The following is a 19,431-nucleotide window of genomic DNA, read 5'->3' as shown; positions in this document are numbered from 1 at the left end:
GAGTTGTGAGAGGTCTCTTACCAAGAGAGGGCTGTGACATCCATGGCCAGGCTCAAAGACAAGGCCCCTCTCCAAACGGCCCAGTTGACCATCTCTGGGAAACTCATGCCTGGCTTCCAATCCAATCAAAGACAGCAAACAAAAAGATCCGAGCTAAATGTTCCCCTACCGCTGGCTGGCCAATAAAGCTGTTTGCATTTCATGAACTGAGACCTCAACCAATGCACTCCACACAGGGAATCATTTCCTTTAATCATTTTGAAATTGCACAGCAGTAGCTGCCAGCAGAAATCAGCTCTTGCAGCTTTTAAGTGCACTTCAGATTGCTCTGTTCTTAAATGTCTAAGAGAAAGTCTAAAAGATTCAGAGTGAATCCTGATATGGGATGTGTTTCCCAAATAAGGACGTAATATGCTACTTAACTACAATGGTATGACGCTAACATGGCTGTTTTCCGAAAGTGTAGGAACTTTCCAAACACCAAATCGTTTAGCCATGTTAATATTGACAGAACTTTAAACTGTAGTTAACTAACAATGCTTTTGGGAAATGCACTCCATTACTCTTTGGCAGTACTGAGACTATCTGATAACAAAGTAAATACAAACTTTTAACAAACTACATACAAACTGATAACCAACTATAATATTGCTATACATGAAAAACAAATATTTTTAATACTCAACAAAGAGTGAGAAAATCGGCTTAGTCATCATAAATAAAAGTGACTTGTTTGCATTTTCTTAGTGTTACTTTGCATGATTCATCAGTTATTCCAAAATATGCCTTTTTATTTTTGACGATCCAATCAATTCTCATTGAAGAAAATCAAGTCACACCCTACATTTTTCTCTCTGAATGTACCGTTTCACTCGCTAATACATAAGTAAGTGTAAGTAAAATAGATTTTGAACAGCGTTTCACGTTGGCTTTGGTGGCAAGGTGCAATAAAGGTTAATTCATTTTATCGTAACCTCATTGCGCATGGACGCAGCACCATGACAGACTCATGAGATCGCCCCCTGCCAATAAGAGTGAAAGATCCTTGGGTGTCCAACAGGGTGATGAATGGTGGCCATTTGTTATGTGGAGGCCTGGGAAAAGCTCTGCATCCCAATGTCTGCTGCCAGGAGCTTTCCTTTGTCTCTCCGACAGGCCTTCAGAATGGGCACACAATGAGTGGAGCAAGGTTATAGCTAAGCGACGGACAAGGACGACAGAAAAAAACAAAACAAAAAAACTAAACGAACAGAACAGTGTGTTCATGCGGGGCTGGCAGCTAATATGGAGACTCTAAGAAAAGACCGGATGACTTTAGGATCTTGTTTGCAGTGTTCTTTTTGATGGAAAGAGAGCAGAAATTGCAAGGCGGAATCCATTCTTCATGTAGGAGAGAGAACACGAGCGAACACCTCTTCAAATGTTACTGTTTGTGAAGCGAAAAACAGGCTTCCTAACCACAGCTATAATACATTTACTGCCCGTAAGAATGTTACATCACATTTACACTAAGTGTTCGTTTTTCTACAAAAAAACACCATGGGCAGTGAATAGTGAAGTACACAATCCCATCGGGTACGCCAATAAGGCTATTATGGCCATCGCTCTTGGGGAAACTGTAAGCAAAACTAACAATGTGTTTTCCAGCAAGCAATTGCGCCTCTAGCTCCACACTGCATGCTTCCGTGGCTTGTGATGATATTTTGGAGGGAAGCCAAGGGATTACTAGGGAAAGAAATGCGTTTTTTGCTCTTGTTTCATGAAGCAAAGCGTTAAGGGCACTTTCCCATGTAATGGAGACAACTTTTGGGCTACATTTTAAGGGAAGGAGCAAAACATCATGGGAATACCTTTAACTGCATTTACTTTTAATCAGTAACATTAGTAGGAAGCAATCTTAGGGTGGGCATTTGGGTATGCCGGTTGGGCATAATATCAATATGAAATATAGAAATACAAATAAACTTTTCACTCTAATGCCTAATGTTTCCACAACGCTGCTTTGTACTTTGGTGGTTAAGCATAGAGTTACAGTACATCTTTGTACGGGAAACGCACACCAGATCAATGTTGAATCAAATAGATGGAAAGAGTTGGCTCTATTTAAATCAGCCCAAATAATTTCAGCAGGGCTATTATAGTTAACTAAAACTAGAACCATAAAAAAAACATAAATAATTTACAATTAGGCTACTTGAATAAATGTTAACAGAAATTAAAAATAATCTAAAATTCTAAATGTACATTTTAGCTAGTTGCCAAAGCAACATCTAATTTTCATTTAACATGATGTACTAAAAAGTCTAAAACTGAAATAAAAATGCATAAAATTCATATGAAAAAAAAATACAACAAAATGATTAAAACTTTCGATAAAATTTAAATTAAAACATAAAAAACAATTTTTTCAAAAACTATTAATATCAATAAAAAACTTTAAAAGTATCTCCATGCTAAAATAACACTGAAAACCAGCATTTAAATGTATTCAATTACTCACAGGCAAACTGCAGGAGGGCATCTCGACTCAGGACGATGCCAATGCTGTTTTCAACTCTGCACTGGTATCTTCCAAAATCAATAGCCTCACTCGCATTGTGTATTATTAAGTTCCCATCAATCAAACTGTAGCGGAAATCTGCTTCAGCGTCCACATTTGTTCCGTTGATCAGCCAACTGCAAAAGCAATGACTCAATTAGAAAAACAGAATCAATTATTAGATTCTGAGGGATAAACAAATAAATAAAGATTTATACACTGAGGTAACTAATTCATGACCACTATGCAGAAAATGCTTCTACTTCAGCACTTTTACTGACTGTGTAATGTATGCAACATTTTCCTCGAAAAATTTTATGTATATTTGGGACTCTTTCTGTTGATGGAATATAGACATCACATTATAGCTGAAGGAGGAGTTGATCAGGTAGCATACAACCTGATGTGTCTTTATATCTTAGGCATGAATATCGATCTAAATTACGACCCAGAACTTCAGTGTCTGAGAACTCATTAAAGAGTGGATCATACAACCTCACTAACACCTGTATTTATTTTTTTATGCATAGGCCTATAGACTTTCAGCAAATCTTCAAGGTGGTAAACAGATACATTGATGAATTGCTGTCTGTTTCCTAAAGGTTAGAACTTCTGTGAGACTGTAGCACATGCTTGGAGAGAATTGAGTAATATGATGATTCTAGCACATTATATCAATTCTGACAAGGAATCCACATGAGGAAAGTCCAATATTTGCATCATTAGCAGTACTCTAACAGAAATGCCACTTAGACAGGATAATAAGGATTCACAGTAAAGCTCCAGAGAAATTAAATGTCATTTATTATCCATTTAATAAAACCTTATCCATGATAATGAAATTAGTAAACCGTACCTGTAGGTCGGAACAGGGTTTCCTCTGGCTTCACAATTCATTATCACTTTCTTATCATCTGAATCCAGGGAGAAGATTGCATCATCTGGCTCTTGAATGAACACTGGACCAAACTCCTCGCTCTCTGGGGTAAGATGGAAGAAGAAAGGCAAAAATGCAGTTTTATTTCATGCATAAACAAAATTAATCTAACATAATAATAATATTAATGCATGACCTGTGACACACATACATTTGTTTTCCCAAATCTTTATTTTATTTTAAGTCTCATTGTAAGCAAAATGAGTTAAACTCATTTAACTCATTTTGCTTACAATGATACTCATCCATAACAGTATTTTATTTTTATTTTTTATTGTGTTCGATCAAGCACAATAAGACACAAACAAGAAGTCAATGGTTTGAAAGCACTTGAATGACTGATTGGCTGATCATAGGATAGGCCTACATGTGGACCATCTTCGGTCAGCCACTCTCTCTTGCTTCGCGGAGCTGGGGAGCGGAACCCAGAACCCAGAACATATAATACAAGGACAAAATATGCGAGTAGTCCGTGGGTTCAAACCCTGCAAGGTTTTGCTCTACTGTCTCCTTGAGAAAGACACTTCTGCTGCCTTCAAGCCCTCCTGGGAAGTTCCAACTTATGAGTTCAGAAATCTCATTAACTCAAAATAAAATTGCAGCTGTATAATCATAACTTGCTGGGCAAGTTCATATTTCTTTCTTTTTATCTTCCCAACAAAGACTAGCCAGTACAACAAAAAAAAAAAAAAAGAAGAAAAAAAGAGTGAGTATTTAAGGGTGTAAATGATGCTTTAATCTATGTGTTTTATTATGATTGGGCTACCACAGAGAATGATGAAACTTAGTCTTGTAGTCACATATTTGGCAAACTTAATTGCTATTCCTCAACAAAAATTACAAAAAAATGCACACAAACTAAAATATGCCATCAACGCTTTTACAATAATAAATCAATTTGCTTAAGCCATGGATTTTTTATTGACTTGCCCTCAACTGAAGAAAATAAAAACCATGCTTCCCTATTGAAATAATGCCATAGTGTTGATGTGTACTACATACAGTATTTACACGACACCCATGTAGGGTAATGAATTTGGATATGTGGTCTATATATAGGCTATGTATGTCGGACACAAAATGATGTTTTAACAATGCTAAACAGTTTTAGCTCATTCTACCAGTTGGATCTACACGACAGACGGTCCACATTAGAAATCCTGTTAACCGTCTCATATATTCAGCCCCCAGGGTGAACTCGATAACATATCTCAGTAGAATAACTGAGAGTCCTTCCAATTAGTAACACTCAGGAGATCTGCTCCGTCGGTGCTCAGTGAGTTTATGCTGAACACTGGGACCAATTTTCAATCTCAAATTGTTTAACTAACACATAGGACATGTACAATGCATGCTTTGAAATAGTATATGCTTTGCTTGGATATTTACTATGCAAATATAATTAAAAAAATATATATAAATATATGTTCCATGCTAAAACATTTTTTTTGGAGGGGTCAGGGGTAGGTCAATCATACGAATTCATACTAATTGGGCAACTCGTAATACAGTATATGTAAGTTTTAGCAAAAAAAAAAAAAAAAAGGTTTGGTCGTATAAGGAGCGTAGTGAGGTCGTATGAATTCATACGAATTAGCCACCTCGTAAAATAGTTTTGGTCATACTGATACTTAAAAAAAAAAAAACTAAAGACATTTTTTTATTTTTTATTATTATATACTGTAAACCATATTAACAATTGCATCACAAGACTATGTTTTTGGGACATTTACCAATGCTGAGGTTTGCTAGGTCTGTGGTATTGTTCTAAGTAACATGTAAATGCTAAGCTGCATGCATATGAATATCATTCAGTATCATAGTATCATGGTAGTACAATCAGTGTACCACAGTACTTTTTTTGTAAGGATAAAGCCTTTCATGAAATTATCAGGGCTGCATGAACGGCTCTCCGCCCTCTGTTCAACATCCGCTATGCAATGGCTAAATCTGACAAATGTTTTTGAGCAGGAACAGAATTAGACAACAGAGATAGAGAAGAGATAAAGGACCTGTGGGCACAGAGTTCACACATAACCTAGTCATTTGCAGTGGCTTGGGAGTGAGCTATCTCAGCTCTGGTTCTATTATTTATGCTCTGTGCTGCATGCATAATAAATCCCAGTGTGTACAGGCAGCAACATCGCCACTGTCTCGAGCTGCTCTCTGCCCAGGTGTCAGCCCATCAGCCTCATATATGCGGTTTGTGAAGCCAGGCGCTTTACACAACCATTGAAGGTCTCCAGTACAACCTGCATAATTGCCAGGACAAAAAACACATTTCTTACACATCACAGTCTGTTGGCATATTGACCAGAAAAAGTGTCACATCCCCACAAGAGAGAAGATATCAGATCCGAAGAGAGGGAATACATTTGCTACGAGCCTAGCTTTGAATTCAGTGTAAACAACATACAAAACAGGTAAAAGGTCAAGTGACTTTAATCAAGTAAATATATTATTTAATATAGGTGAATCAACTTAAATACTGTACATTAACTAATATATACCACCAGAACTAAATTATATGAACTAAGTTAGGTAGAAATAACTATTAAAGTAACAAATTCCAGGTTACCATTTTTTTTGCAATGTGTTGTGGTGTTTGTCATGCTGTTGCTATAGTTGCTAGGGTGTTCTGGGTTGTTTCTAAGTGGTTACGAACTGGCCCAGGTGAAACAAATCCATCCCCAAGCCTCTATGATATTCTCTTAAAATTAAAGGTGCTTTATAGGCATCTATGACTCCATGAAGAACCTTTAACATTCATGGAACCTTTCCATTGCACAAAAGTCTATACAGTGGAAAATATTCAGATTATTACAATGTTCTTCACAAAATGATGGTTCTTTTATGAACTGTTCACAAAAAAACTGAACTGAAATCAAAAATGTAGGTAGGTTTTACTTTTTTAAACAATTTTCACTCAGAAATTGCCAGTAAATGTCACAAGTAAATATAAAGAAACTGCAAGCAACTGAACAAAATCTGACATTTTGAAGTTTTAGAAAGACTGAAATAGTATTTTCTTGTAAAACACTCTCCAGTAATGTTTGTTATAATCTGACTTAGAAAAGTAAGACTAGTTTCTTTCTCTTTCAATTGTTTTCTTTCTTACTTACCATTTTTCAAAGTCTGATCGCTTAGAAAGTAACACACCTATCGATTTCAGACACATGATTTTATGTATTGTGTTCATAGCACATAAATTATGTCTCAGTTATGATGTCTTCAGTTACACACACACACACACACACACACACACACACACACACACACACACACACACACACACACACGGGTGTTGAAATGAAATTATACAAGAGTTATTACAGTGTACAGGACACACCTTTTTTTTTGTTGGTAAAATGTTTGTTTTGTTTTTTTTTGGGAAGTTAAAAACATCCAACATGTAAGTGACTTTAAACAATACAATATGATTTCACATCTACCTTCAAAACGAACCCTAAAAATTGTGAGAGAAGAAACCCTCATTTAATCCATGCTGCTAAGTGCAAAACTGAATTCGACCAATTTGGTAGTCAGCTGTGTTTTCAGTGCATCTGTGCAGACAACAATAGAGTATCTTTATATAAAGCAGTACTTGATTCACTAACACTCGGTCCTCTGGTTGCCTCTCGGCTGACTGTGGGCCTTTGAGATTAAAGAGCGATCCCCCGCACAAACACTCCCACTCTGCCCATATGCTCCCTGGCTCGCTTCCGTCTCCTCAACACCTCTAGTCACCAGTCATTCTCTGTGAATTATTTACAGATCTGTGTAGCTTGGACAAGCTTTGTGTAATTGGGAATCATTCTCTGACAGAGAAACACAAATGTCTCAGACACTACAATAATAAGGGATTTTTGCATGAATACAATGTGACATGTTTTTGTAGCTAGATGAAGACAGTCATGTCTGACATAAAGGCATTACACACACACACATCAATATGAATTATAAATACACTTGCATTTCCATTCAAAAGTTTGGGATAAGTATGTTGTTTTTTTATGATTTTGAAAGAAGTCAAGTTAAAAAGGAGTTATATTTCTATTCACGTGAGGAATGTGTCACAACACACAGTGCATCACACTCTGCTGCGTTGCCACAGACCAATCAAGACTCCCTATCATGACCCCTGTCCACCACCGAAAGTGTCCGAACTGGACCTTGGAGCAGTGGAAGAAGGTCGGCTGGTTCGATGAGTCCTGTTTTCTTTTACATCTCATGGATGTATGAGTGCGCTGTTTAACTGGGGAAGTGATGGCAATAGGATGTACTGTGGGATGATGACAAAGGGAAACACTGGGTACGGACATTCATGTGGACGTACATTTTACACGTGCCAACTACCTAAACATTGTTATAGATCAGGTACATCCCTTCATGACAATGGTGTTCTCTGGTGGAAGTGGCCTCTTTCAGCAGGATAATGTACCCTGCCATGGTTTAAGGAACATGATGAAGAGTTCAAGGTGTTGCCCTGGCCTCCAAATTCTCCAGATCTCAATCCAATTGAACATCTGTGGGATGTGCTGTACCAACAAGTTCGATCCATGTTGGCTCCACCTCGCAACCTACAGGACTTAAAGAGCCTTACTTACTTAAAGAGCCTTGCATGGTCAAGCACCCTCTTACATCCAGGATCTATTACATGCACACACCCCTGATCGGTCTCTAAGGTCTTCAGACCAAGACCTTTTAACTATTACCAGAATACATCTTAAAGGGATAGTTCACTTTGAAATTAAAATTTGGTATGTTTTAGCTTACCTCAAGGGCATCCAAGATGTAGGTGTCTTTGTTTCCGCAGTAGTTTCAATTTTGACATGTTTAGGTCAAACCGTTCTTGTCTGTCAGTCATATAATGCAGGGTTATGGTCACCACCTCAAAGAGCATGCACAGAGAAGTCCAAATTAGGGATGCACGATATTGGATTTTGGTCGATATTCGATATGCCGATATTTTCAAACTAATTTTGTTCGATGCCGATACCGATGTATATACACATTTTTCGCTTGATATATTTATTTCGCTTTCCTGTAGCTCAGTGGTAAGAGCATTGCGTTAACAACGCAAGGTTGTGGGATCGATCCCAGGGGATTGCACATACCTATGTATAAATGTATAGGATAATGCAATGTAAGTCGCTTTGGATAAAAGCGTCTGCCAAATGCATAAATGTAAATGTAAATTTACACTTTAATTTTACTGAAGAGAAATCCAAGTCAGTCTCCTGTACTACCTTTACCGTATTACACTCATGTGTTGTAGATAAGGCAATACACAGGACAAACAAAACAACATTTGATTCTACCATAAATGTATCATTTTACAAATGTAGACAGACATTCAGCCCTGAAAAATAGGTAAATTATTTCACTTGGAGAATAAATGATATGCCAGTGCCACATTTTTAAGTTCAGACTTCAAACTTCAGTCCTTAGGAGTAAAATAAAAAAAACTAAAAATTCAAATAAAAAGTATTGCCTAACAAAAAAAACAAAAAAACTAAATAATGCAAACAAGTCATTGGATAACATTGGGCTGCATATAAAGAAACAAAATGCATGTGCCATGGATAAATAAAATGGAATCGCCTCCGCACGGACAATAAGGAAATTATTTTAATCAAACCATATTGTTGATGAAAATAATACGAGAACAAAAAAATTATAGTTATTAATAATGTTTCAATGATTTTGAAAAAAGAATTAAACATTTTTACTATTAGAGTAATAGTAAACATCTTTAAAGGTGCAATGCGCAACATTTCATGTTAAAAATACCCGTTTTTCTAACCCATACATGCTTAAACAATTGCCTGATGGGCTGAATGAGCCCTTCTCTGATCACTGCGATTGCCTCTATAATCCTGTACAGTAAAATAAATAAGAGGGATTCGGGACGGAATGAGCGTGCACACCTCTGGTTGCAGTTTTGCTTGTCGCCAGAGGGGGCATAGTTTTGCAAAAACTCAGAGACTTGCGCATTGCACCTTTAATATTAGGCTTACTGTTTCAGATGACATCATTGCGGTTTGAGCTGTGCGTGCTGAAGCAACGAACATTAAACTGAATCGCTTTGCCAAAAGGTTAATCAACTCAACGGTTGCTGAAGAATGCAACTAAACCAAAGAATGTACAACTTTTTATTACAATAGTGTATACAATTATAATAATATGACAGTCCCAATCATATCTTTTAATGTTTTGCATTGCCGTTTGATCATGTGCGATGAAGCTGAAGAGAACGAGCACCTGGAAACTGAATAACTTTTCTAGCAGGTTGTTTAAATCACCGAAACGCATCATATGTGAGATTAATCAGATATTATGTTATATAAACTTAATATTACGACTTATCATATATCTGCACAAAATGACATGAATGCACAAGCGAACTTAACTGTGCTGGTCAGAGCGTATAATCCCTGTTCTGGACGCGCTATTCCTACAACAACGCGCTGAAACACGGCAACTAAACCCATGGAATTCTCAACGTTTTATTACAATAGTGTTCTCATTATAATGGCATGTATATGACAGTCCCAATTATAGTTATAAATGTGCATTGCTGTTTGAGCTATGCGCGCTAAAGTAAAAAATGATCACCGGTACAATTAAGCACTTACTGCATCGTTCATTAACTCAACCAAACGCATCCTACAGTATATCGGCCTTATTTTCTTATCGGATCGATAACGATAACATAAAAAATGACCATTTATCGGTCGATATCGATATGTGGTCGATATATCGTGCATCCCTAGTCCAAATTAAACAACTCATTGATGGCCTAAGACACGAAACGAGCAGTTTGTGTGAGAAAACAAGCAGTATTTATATCGTTTTTACCTCTTGTACACAACCACGTCCAAGTGATCTGAGGGCGCGCACGCTTCCTGGTGTGTGACGTATGCGCAAGTTCTGGATAAGTCTGCGCAAGCGCCGGAAAGCGGATCACTTGGACGTGGTTGTGTACAAGAGGTAAAAACGATATAAATACTATTCGTTTTCTCACACAAACCGCTCGTTTCGTGTTTTAGGCCATCAATGTGTACTTACGATGGGGAATTGTTTAATTTGGACTTCTCTGTGCATGCTCTTTGAGGTGGTGACCATAACCCTGCATTATATGACTGACAGACAACAACGGTTTGACCTAAAAATATCAAAATTGAAACTTCTGCGGAAACAAAGACACCTACATCTTGGATGCCCTTGAGGTAAGCTAAAACATACAAACATTTTATTTCAAAGTGAACTATCCCTTTAAGACAGAGGTGACTGTGCTTTCTGTGTTGTGGTTCCAAGGCTCTGGAACTCTCTCCTATGGTTTCTGTGGAATCTTTTGAAAAACACCTGAAGACACATATTTTTGGACAAGCTTTTAATTATCAATATGGTTTAGCGTTTTATTACATTTTGATGGTATTTGATAGTATTTGTACAGTTGTTATTTTATTTTATTTGTTTTGATTTTATGTTTTACTTATGTAAAGCACTTTATGACCCTTCCTTGTCTGTGAAAGGTGCTATATAAATAAACTTTATTTTTACTAATGAAGGATCTGCTGCTAATGCCAGATAGTATACACCTTTAGGGGACTTGTAAAGTCCATGCCTCTGCGGGTTGACACTGTTTTGGAAGCACTCAGAGGACAGCAACCCCCCACCACCGATTATTGGTAGTTAACATACACAGAGCGACACATATATCTCACGTTTTGGGATGTAATGTGGTTATATCAGTATTTGTAATTCTAGCTAAATATTGTACCTCATTGCTGCATTACCACCTCACCATCTGTGTTCATATATATCTTGCCCTTTCTCTGACGATTCAAGCCATCACCCAGCACAATGAATTCAGTCTCTCTGTGTGCCAGCCCTCGGGCACAATGCTTTTTAGTGCTACACAATGCTTTTTACTGCTAGTGTAACTACATTTCATAACTGCTTCAGACATTTAACAATCGCAGGAAACTTTAAAGACATTTGGTGATACAATTACAGGGTTACAATTACCAGAAGATAAATCTTTCCTTCAGATCACAGAAGCAGTTGACCTGGTAAACGCTCAGAATACATTGGCTTTATCATGACAATCAGCATGTGAGTTGTTTGTGAATCAACATTCATGTCTGATCCACTGATTCCTGATGTTTTGAATCCAATACAATGTCAATACATTTATGGGTTACACTTTATTTTACAGAACGTGTACTTACCCAAGGAAATGCTGGTAATATACGGCAACTACATGGGTGAAGGTTAGGTTTAGGGTAAGTACCTAGTTATAACTGTAACGGAGGCCAGCTAGAAGATGCTGTGCGAGTAAACCTCACTCCTCTGATCTAGCGACAGACGCTAGAGGCTGCAGTGTTTAGCCTCCTTGTTAGAGTGCCTGACTCTCACACCAGAGACCAGGGTTCGAGGCCCGCTCAGAGATGGACCCGGGTGGAGGGGTTACATTGGTGACGTGACCCGGATGGGAGTGAGGCTTAGGGGGGTGAGTGTAACGGAGACCAGCTAGTAGACGCTGTGCGAGTAAACCTCACTCCTCTGATCTAGCGACAGACGCTAGAGGCTGCAGTGTTTAGCCTCCTTGTTAGAGCGCCTGACTCTCACGCCAGAGACGAGAGGCCCGCACAGAGCAAGACAAGTAGGACCCAGGTGGAGGGGTTACATTGGTGCCGTGACCCGGATGGGAGTGAGGTATATATAATAGCTTCCTTGTTAGAGCACCTGACTCTCACGCTGGAGACCCAGGTTCGAGGCCCGCACAGAGCGGGGCGAGTAGGACCTGGGTGGAGGGGTTACATAACCCAGTTATTGTAATTGCAATAATAAGGACATAGTGTGCAACATGACTATAAAATAAAGTGCCACCCATTTATGCCTCATCTGTATGTCTGTGTAAACATTCAGTATATTTACAGCTCAGATGAAGTGTCTGTGCAGTGTGAAACAGCTCCACTAAATTTAAATACATCTTTTACGGTCAGTGTCATGTACTCCGGTCAGTCGTATTGAATAATTATCATAAACATATAAAAAGCCATTTACAGTCTATTTTACCTAATTCAACTTAAACGTTAAGTTTAGTTGCTGCCTCACTTTTTAAAGTATAATCAAATTGGCTGTAGAAGTCAATTCAACTCTTTTTTTTTTTATTTTTTTTTATAACTTTAAACCAATAAAACTATTTTTATGAGTTAAAGCAATGGAAAAACATATGTTGCCATGACTTATTGATCATATCATTATTTACGGTGTATCATATTATAATACCATTGAGCACATTGATAAATACAATGATACAGAAATTCATTCATGTACTTCAAATAATACCACAGTACTACCATGTCTAAAAAAAAACATTTTTGTTACTAGCGCAACTCCACAATCTAACAAAAATACAGGCCTTTAACCTAGTTTTGGAAGCTGAGACAGCATGACATTTCTCACAATTTAGAAATTATCAAGTGGCTGGAAAAGGCCTTTGTTCCTCGGGAAGAGAGGAAACAGTAATCTGTGCAGTCTCCTGTCAGCAGACTGGGTCTCCAGTGGGAAATAAAACACTCTTTGGAAATATACATTAATCAGAGGTATGGCAGAGCTGGAGGACAGGACTGGTGATCTCTCTCCTGAAATGTTTTGGAAAAACTATGAAGTAATTTGTTGTTGGAAAAAAGCATCAAATAACTTCCTACTGTAGTTTCACCCCTCAAAGTTAACAGACTCGTTCTTTAACAATAAAAAGACAGTCATCATTTAAAGAGGCCATGTGATCCCCTTTTACAAAGTCTTGATTTTGTTTTTATGGTGTACTAGAATAGCTTTTCATGCTTATTTTTCACATATTTTAAATTTTTGCAGCACCTCTCTTCCCAGTCTGTCTGTAACTTGCTTTCCTTCTGAAAAGCTCAATGTGCCCTGATTGGTCAAATGGACCAGTGTGTTGTGATTGGTCAACCGAGTCGAGCGTGTTTCAGAAACGTCCCCTTACCATAATCACGAGTTTCAGAAAAAAGCAATGTAAAAAAAAAAAAAAGCACAGGAGGTCTTCTTTAATCAACCTCATGCCATTCCAAACCTGTATGACCTTACAAAAAAACTACAAAAAAATAAATAAAAAATAAATACAAATATATGTATATATATATATGGCTTCAGAATACTTGTAATATATCTTATGTAGTCGTATGGTTCCCTAGTTCCAATTTGATTGCAACATTTTTCCTTTTCTATTCCACAGAAGAAAGAATATCATACAGATTTGCCACAATGATGACTGAGCTATGAACTATTTCTTTCAAACAAATAGGCATACTTTTCTTTCTATTAATCAAACATAAGTGTGTTTGGGAGGGGACAAGACCGTAGGATGCAGGAAACCATTGTAGTTTAACTTTCTTATCTTTCACTTACAGTTCTTCTGGCTGTGTGACACAGAGATGACCAACCATCAAAAGCATCCTTTCAAATTAAACAAAATCCTCAATAACAAGGGCCATTTCTTCAAGCGAGAAAAACCTCGCCAGAGGCGTCAGATTTCCTGCCTAGCGAATGCCTTTGAGAGTTTAATCAACCGTTCGTTCTCTCACTATTAAACAGGGAGTGCTCATGGCAGTACACAATTTCACAGATAGGCTATGACATGTTTGAGTGCACATTGTGGAGCCTTTGTATATGTCTAGCAATTATAGTAAAGTGCCTCGGTCTACTCTCTTCTATTGTACAGCTCGGTTTGAGCAGGTACAGACTGTTCAGGTATCACCTCAAACAAGGTCTCTCCACTGGCCCACACTGTAATTATAATGAGCAAACTCTGGTGTGTTATCTTAGAGAAGAAAGAAAACCAGGCCCTGACAGTTTATGCGAGGACAGTAACAGGGGTTTAGCAAATAAGTACTTCGAACACAACGGCGATGGGCAGAGCTGTACCAAAGAACCCAATGTTCATACCAACGTGAATGTCAGATAAAGTTATGGAGAGTGATTTCATGCCTAAATGGCTTGACAGTTCTGACAAAACAGCAGGTTTGGTTCACAATCATGTCAACTGCATTTGAGCTAAATGTTGTGTTGATACAGTAGCTCAATACAATCAAACATTATGGCGTTTGGAATCATGGTAGCCAACAAAAAGTACAACAACTTCTCCAAACAAGTGTTTTACTGGACATAATAAATAACTGCATGTATAAATGCTACAATAAACCAGAAACAGAAATTGTATAATTACATAAAATAAGTAAAAGGTAGTACAGTTCTGGTGGATGAGCAATTATCCTCCTTTTGGCATATTGTAAATGCAAGACCTGTCAATTTGAGCAATCAATGCAATACAAACATGCCCTAACTGTAAAAAAGTGGCCGATTGTTCTCTACACACCATCCCTACTCACCATACCTGAGATTAATTCTTAAATACACCAATTAATTCAATGAGTGTGTTAAGTTCTTAACTCAAAAATGGCTTCAAACTATTTAGGGCCAGATTAGCTAACAGCTTGTGTCAGCGCAAACCCTCTTTTGGTGTAAAAAAACTACTGTCAGGATTTACTAAAGACACGCAGTGAAAAATGAACACTGAAAAGACGTAGACACAGTTCGTTTGCGGCTGACCTTATTGCATATGCATTCGTAGGAGTTTCCCTTTCAGATGCAACATTTATGGAAGGAGAGTATATTTAAATGAATCATGCATCATTTTATTCACGCCATTATTTACGGCCCCCCCAAAAAAAGCATTTTGTAAACCAGACACTAATCTACACTTCTCTTGGTCGATTGCATTGGTTATGTAAATGATCCAGATGCGTCTGAATTTGCACGTCGTCAGTGGATCACACACAGAACTTTCCACTCCTATTGGTGTTTTTTGGAATTGAGCTCTCACGCTTATTTGCCCTGTTTAGAAAATCTGTCCCTTTAGTGTGTTGGTTACTTCAGAATCATTTTGACTAATTCAGTAAGTAGTTGACTCACTTCTACCAATTCAGTAAGTTACTCGTGTTTACACAAAACTAATTTTGACTAACTCAGTGAGATGTTCACTCGTAAGCTCATTCAGCTGCTAAAGGGATGGTTCGGAGTAAAATCAACCTAGGGTCCTTTGCACCATGACCCCGAGCCAAAGTTAGAGCTTATTTAGACAAATCAGCCGGATGGCTTAGTGCAGGCGCTAACGGATCCTAAAAGTCCTGGCAGAAAGAGATGCATAAGGATGTAGTGTAACGACGCCCAGTTCCAGGAATGCACTAATATTTTGTTGGTAGTACCAGTTTGCAACAATTATTAGTTAACACTAAGTTGTCAACTTAAAATGTAAGTTTATAAAAAATTATAATTCGTCGTTACACTACATCCTTATGCTTCGGTTTCTGCCAGGACTTCCCAAAACCCTGAAGTGACGTTGACGGGTTAGCAGTAGCATGAGCCATCAGGCAAGTGTTATTTAAATAAACTCCTGATGTACTTACAAACTTTCCAATGCCTCGTTTTATGAGTACAGAACCTATTTGTACAACTGTTCAAGTTTGGTACCATTCTGGGCATTATTAGAGGGGTAATTTACGAGATACGTCCTTGGATCCATTAGCGCCTGCACTAAGCCATTCGGTTGATATCTCTAAATAAGCTCTAACTTTAATAATGTTCGACCAAGGGGAAAAAGGCTTCTGGGGGTGTTTGGCTCGATGTCATGATGCAAAGGACCCTAGGTTGATTTTACTCCGAACCATCCCTTTAACTTTGGCTTGGGGTCATGGTGCAAAGGACCCTAGGTTGATTTTACTCTGAACCATCCCTTTAGCAGCTGAATGAGCTTACGAGTGAACATCTCACTGAGTTAGTCAAAATTAGTTTTGTGTAAACACGAGTAACTTACTGAATTGGTAGAAGTGAGTCATCTACTTACTGAATTAGTCAAAATGATTCTGAAGTAACCAACACACTAAAGGGACAGATTTTCTAAACAGGGCAAATTAGCGTGAGAGCTAAATTCCAAAAAACACCAATGGGAGTGGAAAGTTCTGTGTGTGATCCACTGACGACGTGCAAATCAAGAACCACTTGATCGAATCAAAGAGAGATTTGTTGATTTGTTTTCAGTGATTTAAGAGCTAAAGTTCAAGAAATTAAAGCTTTAGCATTAAGTTCTGCCAGGAAGACTTAATTGTTACGTCATTCTACCTTTTCATCTATCCAATCACATTCCAACACTTGTGGTATAAAAGATCGGTACTTACTCATGTTTGAGTTCGCAGATGCTGACGCTTCAATTCACCACCATCCTCCCCACCTCCTCCAAATTGAATCCTTCCCTCCATCCCCCTCACCACCACCACCAGGATGGTCCCTTCCATACCTCACGGGGGTCGGCTGCGCCCCTGCCTTGATCTCAGGCAGGATATGCAGAGTCCGGACCCTCAGATTGCGAGCTACGGATGGGGCCTACGCCAAAGAACTTTATTGCTTGCTGGGTTGCTAATAAATGGATAATTGTCACAGTATTTATTCTTCCGAGTCTTTCTGGTAGAACTGCTTTGCCCAATTCAGTGAGTGAATTTTTTACTGATTTTTTAAGTTGATGAGTCAAGAACTGCTTTTATCGATTCAGTCAATGAAGAGTTGTTGGCTCTGGAATCACTTCGACTGATTCAATGAGTTATTTTTGAGAAAATTATCTGACTGCCAACTTCTCAATTCTATTCATGCAGATTTGCTATCAGATTTGCAAACCCACTTGACTGAATAATCACAATTGATCATTATCACAAGCCATTTATGCATTTTCAACAGTGTTATATTCTGCTGTCTGGGCTCACAAATGTAGTGCAGGGGTCTAATAAAAAACATCTAAAGCACAATGGATGTCTACTTTTTTTCTATACAAGAAAAATTACACATACAGGTATATTCAGTCATATACAGTAGGCTGTTATTTATTCTGCACGCCATACATGAGAAAATAAAAGTGTTTTAGATGTAGGAAGGAATAATTACTGCTGCCCACACACTTTCATATGCTTTCATAATATTCATCTCTAAAACTTTTGTGAGGTCGCTTTTGTATCAGCTGCGAGATCACACTGAGCTGTGTATCAGCAACTGCAAATTTACACAGTGAACAAAAGTTGTGAGTTTTAAATAGTACCAGCTGAGAGGTACTGTAGAGTATGTGAAGAGGACGTTGTATCTATCTATCTGCGGTGCTGTGCAGCTTGTCTAAGGCAGCTTGTAGTCACAGTATGGGGTGACGGTGAGTGTTTTATGATTTAGCAGCTTGATAATGTCAGAGAAATCAGTCATCTGAGAGGCACTCTGTGATCCGTCAGCCTCACCGGGAAAACAGCAGCCCTATGTACCCCCCATGAGCTTTTCAGCACTACAATTCAACGACAACCTGAAGAGTGCAGGTTACACGGAGAGGAGACATCTCGCTGACAATTACTGCATCCTCACAGTGCGCGAAGGAAGTGGCGCATACCTCATTTATGTGACGGCTCTGTTCCGGCTCCCCTGTTGTCTCCTGGGTGACCCCTAAACCGTTGGAGTGTGGTGATCCGGAGAAGATGGCGGTACTGACTGCATCATCTCGAATGAGACAGTTCCTGTGACCCCGATCTGACCCAATCAGACTTCTTCATCTGTTCCTACTGAACCACGAACGCACTCTTAAACACTTCTCTGTAGCCAAGGACAACACAAACTCAATAACGTCTTCTTGTTTGGTGACAGCGGTACAACCGTTCATGTATGTTGCTGTGCTGTACGTTGAATGCACCACTTTTTGTTCCAGTCTATTTTGTATTTTAAATATTCCCATTTCTAAACAAACATGAAACCAACACAGACTGTGGTCGCTTTACTCATCTGTCAGACAGTCTCGTCCTGTCTAAGTGGGCAAAATAATTTGCAAATTGGACTTCGGGTCAAAACTCTGGCCATGTGAGAATAGGTAATGATCAGCTTTAACCAACCACAAACCATGTAAAACTAGCCAGCCTAGCAAGCACCTTAATATGGTTTTAACTGAATTTCCCGCAGCGGTTAATGTGTTCAGTGTCAAAAACACTTGACCCACAGTGCCAACAAATATCCTTCAAATAACCTAAACAGCAGAAAAATATTTATTTTAATTCACGGATCTTTTTTATTTGTAAAGGTCTCTTTCATAACACAGCTTTCTCGTTCTCTGGTGAATATATATTTCTCCCAGTGACAACAGCATCCATCAGTTGTCAGGCTGACAGAAGGCTGGGAGTTTGGGAAGTGCTGAGGTGTTTCAATGATCACTGTTCAATTTCCGTCTGGCCAGGGTCTCCGTCAACTCTAACTGAACAGAGACATGATTCATTGGTGAGATGTCTAGGTCACTTTCAATGTTAAACAAGACTCCAACACACAGCCCTTGTCTGTTAGGCTCTGACAACTCAAATCAGGTCCTAAATGCCTTATTGGTAAGTGATGGTCTGGGACAGGTCTAGCTGTTGTACAAGCTAAACCCAGCTGGTAAAGCTGGTTGACCAAGGTAGTCTTGCAGGTGTCAACATTAGCATCCAAAAACACTACATACTGTGTTGACTAGCAATTGTTTTTACTACAAGAATAATGACTGTTAAGTGCCATCAGAGCTCAATTGGTCTAGCACATTTACCTGTCAAGTTAAAGAGGACCTATTATGCTTTTTTACATTTTCAACTTTTCTTTAGTGTGTAATGTTGCTGTTTGAGCATGAACTCTGCAAAGTTACAAAGGACAAGGTCCACTCCAAACGGAGTTATTCTTTAAATCAGTAAGCCTGAACTCCCAGAAATGCCTAGATGGTAGTCTTGAGTTTTCCTCGAGGAACATACATGTCACGATAACATGGAGAGGGCAAGGAAGGTAGGCAGAGGTGTGGAACTAAGTGCAGGCATATTTAATAATAAAAGCA

General features: G+C 38.5%; 1 protein-coding gene across 2 annotated transcripts in view; it reads right to left on the bottom strand.

The window, feature by feature from the left end:
• The window catches only part of cntn5 (contactin 5), a 305,321-nt gene that overhangs the window by 126,702 nt on the left and 159,188 nt on the right, over positions 1 to 19,431 (bottom strand). For both annotated transcript variants that reach the window (XM_082182883.1, XM_082182882.1), the window contains exons 3-4: positions 3,396 to 3,519; positions 2,501 to 2,676 (exon numbers count right to left, since the gene is read on the bottom strand). In XM_082182883.1, coding sequence (XP_082039009.1) covers positions 2,501 to 2,676; positions 3,396 to 3,519 — 300 coding nt within the window. The remainder of the gene's footprint in view (positions 1 to 2,500; positions 2,677 to 3,395; positions 3,520 to 19,431) is intronic.

The sequence above is a fragment of the Leuciscus leuciscus genome, assembly GCF_965113295.1.
Source record: "Leuciscus leuciscus genome assembly, chromosome: 10".
NCBI lineage: Eukaryota > Metazoa > Chordata > Actinopteri > Cypriniformes > Leuciscidae > Leuciscus > Leuciscus leuciscus.
This window is presented reverse-complemented; position numbering and strand designations above follow the sequence as displayed.